The sequence below is a fragment of the Brassica oleracea genome, unplaced genomic scaffold (assembly GCF_000695525.1).
Source record: "Brassica oleracea var. oleracea cultivar TO1000 unplaced genomic scaffold, BOL UnpScaffold00671, whole genome shotgun sequence".
Lineage (NCBI taxonomy): Eukaryota > Viridiplantae > Streptophyta > Magnoliopsida > Brassicales > Brassicaceae > Brassica > Brassica oleracea.
The window spans coordinates 149,993-156,667 of record NW_013617433.1 but is presented as its reverse complement, the minus strand read 5'-3'; the positions used below and the strand labels follow the sequence as shown (position 1 = coordinate 156,667).

The 6,675-nt window shown below is 42.0% G+C and overlaps 1 protein-coding gene across 1 annotated transcript; it reads right to left on the bottom strand.

The window, feature by feature from the left end:
* Positions 1–3,519: 3,519 nt before the first annotated feature.
* On the bottom strand, positions 3,520–6,269 carry LOC106319878. The gene is made up of 2 exons (XM_013758281.1): positions 5,885–6,269; positions 3,520–5,472 (listed from the first exon to the last, which is right to left on the bottom strand). The coding sequence occupies exon 2, from the start codon at positions 4,957–4,959 to the stop codon at positions 3,820–3,822; it is 1,140 nt and encodes a 379-aa protein (XP_013613735.1). The 5' UTR covers positions 4,960–5,472; positions 5,885–6,269; the 3' UTR covers positions 3,520–3,819.
* Positions 6,270–6,675: the final 406 nt, after the last annotated feature.

Sequence of the window (6,675 nt, the reverse complement as noted above, 5' to 3'; positions counted from 1 at the left end):
AGGATTTTCGGATGGTAATTCCGTCGTAACCGTTTTTGACCCCAACATATCCAGGGGTCATTCTATACGGATATCGATTGCCCGGTTCCTACTCTTTTGATTAGCCCTTTTTAACCAGAGATCTAGCTGAGCATATGCTTCTCCATCCATAAGAAGAGGAGTAAGATCTGTGATCATCCAAAGGATGAGTATTCCAAAAATAACGACCCTTAAAAACCTTAGAGAATAAACATTCCGGTTTATCGATCAGTCGCCATAATTGTTTAGCCAACAAAGCCGTATTAAAGTCCTGCAGGTCTCTAAAGCTCAAACCCCCATCGTTTTTTATGGATGCAGACTTTATCCCAGGAGAACCAATGAATACCTTTTTTATTATTTCCACTGCTCCACCAGAAATGAGTTAAGGTACTCGTTATTTTTCTAGGGAAGCCTGTAGCAGGACATCATAGAAGTTGGCATTGGTGAGGCCGCTGATTTTATTAAGACCTCCTTACCTCTTTTTGTAAGAAAGCGAACGGTCCAACTATTCACTTTATTGTGTACCTTTTCATTTAAAAATCCAAATATCTGTATTTTTGAACCTCTAAGACTCTCCGGAATCCCCAAATAATTCTCCATTCCTCCCAAATTTGTAATACCTAGGAGATTATGGATGTCCGTTCTCCGATCCGCAGGAACTTTATGCCCAAATTGAATCGATGATTTAGAAAAATTAATTTGTTGTCCTGACACCTTTTCATAATCTCTAAGTAATGTTAGTATAACACTACATTCCTCCATTGTCGCCTTGCAAAAGAGTAAACTGTCATCCGCAAATAAAAGATGAGAAATTGATGGACTTGCATGTGCTATTTTTAGCCCTGTTAAACGTTTTAACCTCTCTTCTTTCCTAATATTAGCGATAAGGGCTTCTGTACAGAGGATAAATAAATATGGAGATACTGGATCCCCTTGCCTCAAACCTCTCTCTGGAACTATAAATCCTTTTGGTTGTCCATTTAAAAGAACCTTATAACTAACTGATGATATACACTGCATCATCAAAGCCACCCATTCCATAGAAAAACCCATTTTCAGTAGAAGGCGCTGTAAAAACGACCACTCAACCCTATCATACGCTTTACTTATATCCGTCTTGATAGCTAAAAATTTTTCCTTACACAAATTATTAGTGCGTAGCCCATGAAACATTTCCTGCGCAATAAGAATATTATCCGAAATTAACCTCCCAGAAACAAATGCCGATTGGTCTCTGAAATAAGATTTGGTAGCAGGCCTTTCAACCTCTGACATAACACCTTTGAAATAATTTTATACCCAACATTACACAAACTTATCGGGCGAAGTTCAGTCATTCGATTTGGTCTCGCTGTCTTTGGGATAAGACAGATATTCGTCAAATTCAGCCGTCCATCAAAACTCCCTGTTCGCAGAAAATCATTGACCATATTAACCACTTCCCTCTTTATTATCGACCAAGACTGTTGGTAAAAAAGCGCAGTCATTCCGTCAGGACCTGGTGCTTTTTCCAGCTGCATCATAAATAAAGCCGTCTTGACCTCATCTTCTGTAGCAACTGCCATAAGCCGAAGATTCTAGGCTTCCGTCACTAAGGTTGGTACTTCCTCTAGAAAATCATCCAACTCTGTTGGCACAGTGGTCCGAAACAAATCTGTGAAATATTTAACCGCCACTTCTTCCACTTGCGGCTCTGAGTTCACCGAACTTCCTTCCTCATTATGGAGTCCTATAATCCTATTCTGAATACGCCTTTGTTTTGTCAAAGCATGATAAAATTTTATATTTCTATCCCCACATGTATGCCATTTAGTTCTAGATTTTTGTTCCCAATATTGTTCCTCATCACGATACGCATCCTGCAATTTCCGAGAAACCTCTAGGACCTCTTCATTGGTTTTAGAAAAGTCATTTTGAATTTCCTCAAGAGCTTGTTGGAGAGAATCAATTTTCTCTTTCCCATATGGAGGATTATGTTTCCTCCAGGCTGAGATCTCATGTCTACACCAATGAATTCTATCCACAATTCCACTCTCATCCCTAGCACGATTAGAGTTCCAACCTCGTGTAATTGAATCCATGAGCCCTTCTTCCCCTATCCATCTCTTATCAAAGCGGAAAAATTTCCTAAATTTAATAACTTTATCATCAATCGTAGCGACTATCGGTCGATGGTCTGAAGCTACCGTACGTAGATACTCGACGAAAGAGTATGGGAACAGATTGTGCCAATCATTATTTCCAAGTGCCCGATCGAGACGAAATTTTACCACCTATTGATATCTCCGACCACTCCATGATAAAGTATTACCCACACTTGAAAATTCCATATGGCCACAATTATCTATCATATTATTAAAATCTACAAATGTGTCTGCATGCCGAAGGCTACCGCCTTCTTTTTCATGATTGCCTCTAATCTCATTTAAATCTCCAATAATAAACCATGGTTCCGAACGGGCGATACCAATTCTTGTTAATCTCTCCCAAACTGGTGCCCTTAGGTTTTGATTTGGTTCACCATAAACGAATGACAGGAAAATTCGTTTTCCTTTATATTCCGTCTCAATATCTATAAGTCGATTACTGGCCGAGATAACCGTGACCTTATAACTAGAATCATAATACAACGCCAGACCTCCACTCCTACCCTGAGGATCAACCGTATGGAGATGGGTGAACCCAAAATGAAATTGAAAGGATTGAACAAACTAAAAGTTTTGTTTTGTCTCTGACAAATACAAAAAAGATGGTCTGTTCTTATAATATATTTCCCGTAAATAACTGATAGTCCAACTAGTACCGAGACCTCGACAATTCCAACTTAAAATCTTCATATGCTATAGACTTCCCATGACACTACTTCAAATAAACTACCACAAAAAATTTCACCACCTGGAAACCTCGCAATGACATCAGACCATATGCTCTCCGTACAAAAAAGAAAATCATCTCGCCAACTAATGAGCCATATAACATCATAATGCCGACACAACCATATACGTGTTGACATAATGTTTACAACAATAAAGAAATAAACTGAGACATCCCTATGCAAACGATCAAAATAAACTCTTGGCCTGTAAATAAACCTCATCCCACAAACCTCCGCCTCCAAAGTCTCCATAGAGACCATTTGAAAGCCATAGCCATACCAGACACAAAGAGCAGAAAAACCATTGAGATCCATATAACCAAGAAGTGAAAACAATCCGCCCCTGTTGATTCCAAGCATCCACGATCCCAACATCCCTCCGTCTCCTTGTTCCCAAGTGCTTCTCTTACTTCCAAAATAGAACCATGTCAACCACCTCAGAACCGTAACATAACACCACCCATCTCCTGCCAGATACCAATCCTTCGAACAGATAACATAGTCATAAGACCAGAGATCCCAAGGAGTTCCGCCGTAACCAAAGAAAAAAATACCTCCTCTACGTGTCCAACCAGGCCAACTGACAGCCTCAGAGAGATATCTAGCATAAGATTTTACATAAATAATAAAACTAAAACTAATATATACTTGATTCAAAGACAAGCACAGCCTCCACTCAATAAGGTTCCTGACACCACTATGTAACCAGACCAACCATTTATTCTTATAATACTCCACCCAAACCAAGAGCGGTACAAAATCAACACAGGAAAACAAAACCCTCGTAACACCCAGAGGACTAGCCAAGAAGCAAGACAAAGTACTAAACCAACACCCAACTTCAAAGGATTTCATATCAGAATCCGACATTATTCAAAACCAAAAAAACAAAACGTGGCCTGCAAACCCCTTTACTCCGTTAAGCTCTATGACTTACTAGCGGCCCTCTTCGCGCCTTTATCTCCAGCCTTAGCTGCCACCTTAGCCAGGAGCTTCTTACGTGGAGAGACAAACCCTGGTCCTAATCGCTTCTTGGAGGTTCCCCCAATCCCCACCTTAGCACCTTTCTTCAATGGAGCCTTTCCTTCATCAACCACATCCGTCTCGCCAGCATTAGCCTCCATACCAACATGATCTCCCCCCTCTAATTCTTCAACAACCTGATCTTCCTCTTCCATAACATCAGTGAGCTCCCCATGCTCCCAATCCTCTAACTCCTCTCCCTCCTCTAGCAGAAGCTCCGAGTCGGAGAGAAGCTCGCCCTCTAACATCATATTAGCATCATCCAAAGCCTGTGTATGCAATGCCCTCTCATCAAGCTTCTGCGCGGCATCATCACCCTCGCTCTGCATCTTCAAAGCCAGAGATCCAGCAAGCTCCACTCCCTCTCCTGTCAACACAAGATCATGCCCAACAGAACTAGATTCTTCAAACATAAGCGCCTTACGTGCTTTGTTATGTCCACCACTTCCTTCCGCCTCCACCCCTATTGGAGCTTCCTCTTCTGAAGACTTTCCAGCCCCTTTAAAGGCATCGAGCATAAGCTTGGAGGGATCTGGTAGCTGTTGTTCCCCTTCAGCAACAGTAGCAAGATGCTGACCCCGAGGTACCACTCCCCTAGGCTTAGTACCACGAGACTGCATACCACGTCTCCTTTCTCCATATCCCGAGTCCCTGCCATTCATTGAGGAACCATCACCATAGCCTCTAGTGTGCTTGCCTTTGTAAGGATGAAAAGACCCGTCCTGCTTGGAACTACCTTGCTTCTCATACGCAATGCCTTTGCCCTTATCACCCACTCTGTTGTTCTGCGACCGAGTTTGCTGATACGCTCTACGTTCACCGCTCTGACTGCTACCGTGGGCCACCACCGCCTTATAGCTTGTTGCCTGAGCCCCATCACTACCCGGTCCTCCCCCAGCTACACCCAAAAGCTCCTCCTTGTGTAACCTCGGGCAACGAGAGCATTCATGAGTCAAGCAGAAACATTCAGTGCAAAACCCATAAAGCTTTTCATATCTGAGAGCCACCTTGATTTCCACACCTTCCTCAAACTCAATGTCCATTGAGAACACCAAAGGTTTAAATCCATCTATCTCCACCCGAACCCGTCCCTCCACGATATCAACCTGGCCCTGGACCTGGCCAATTGCTTCCCCCACGCTCTGGAAGATCTGAGCTGCCCTGAACTGAAGAGGGATATCTAAGACTCACACCCAAAACGTGATCTTAGTGGGATAATTTGGTTCTAAAACCGGCTTCCACCTCACTAAAGACACCATCCAGAAATCAAAGTGATAAGGCACCATCTTAAGGACCTCCGTGATATCCTCCTCGAGCTGGAACCTCCCCAGACCAAGATCCGTACCCACCACACGGCCCTCCATGTTCCAAATCCTCGGAAACACAAACAAGAGAACTTTCATGTCTTGTTTTGGAGGGTTCATACACCTTCCGATGAGGGTTCGTGCATATCGCGCAATGATCTCCGAGTTGTCAAACCGGGGGATCGAGATCCTTAGCCCCGACCTAACAACCTCCGCCTTCTTCTCTCCTGATTTAGTGATCCAATGACTTTGCTGAGACATGTTAACACGAAAAGGAAACAAGAGAAACAAACTGTTGTAAATAACTTGCGAAGACTGGAATCGAAGAAAGGTATGAAACTTGACTGAAACAAGAACCACAATATATAGTGAAACCTCCCGCAAACAAGAGTTAAAGACCAAATAACATATAAGATACCAATCTCAGATCACACCCGCAATCACCTCTTTAGAATTATAGAAAGTACCACAGATACACGAAAGCAATCCAAACATAGAAACGAGATATCCGTCATAGCCCCATTGAGAGATCCAAATCCCAGCCCCAATTACCAAATCAAAGAACATCCCACAAACCAAACAAGTCTTAAAAGAAGAAAGTAAATCTCTATCGATCAATTTCATCATCTCATAACAGAGAGTCAAAGCAATCAAGAAAAAATACCGTATTTTCTCTTTGACCTGAGACATCAAGATCAGAGGGATCCCAAATCCTGCGTCAATCATGTAGAAAAATGAAAAAACCTCCTCCTTTCTTCCTAAAACAACCCAGATCCAGAGATCCTCTCCGATTTTACCCCTATGCGACCATCTATTTCCGTTACGTAGACGTAGATCGCATCAATCCCTTGATTCGCGAAAAAACCTCGATACCCCATAATAATACCAATAGGAGGAGAGATCTCCTCATTCCGATCCATTCTGACCCTAAAAACCTCAACAACCCCTCGAGCCTTAATCGCAAAATCAAAATCGCCATTGCCGTCGCATGTCGTCATGACATGGCGGAGCTCATTTGTGTTTTGAAATTATTCATATAGTATCATTTTAAGTTATGATTTAACGATGTGGTTATTATATTTTTTTTTTTCTTAATGTAAAATATGTGAAGTTTTGTATCTAGAGTATAAACTAATATTGACGATTTATTTAATCTATAAAAACTTGTAATATTATTATTATTATTACTTTTAAAAATAATTACAAGAAAATGTAGGAGATGGATTGCATCCGTCCACAAGGCCCATCAAATAACAGGCCGTAGCCCGACAATTTCAGTTGAGTTTAGTTGGCTTAGCGGCTAAAGACGTTGGCTCGACCCTAGAGTACTTTAAGCCAATCGGCTAAGATGATCAGTCGTACTCGGCTTAGACGAAATAATACCAAGGCCCGCATACTCGGCCTTTAGTGACAGGGCCCATAGGATAAGTGCGATTAGGGCATCACGAACAGAGG

Excerpts from the sequence above, each read along its gene's own strand:
- LOC106319878 (XM_013758281.1), bottom strand. The coding sequence starts at position 4,959 with ATGGACATTGAGTTTGAGGAAGGTGTGGAAATCAAGGTGGCTCTCAGA.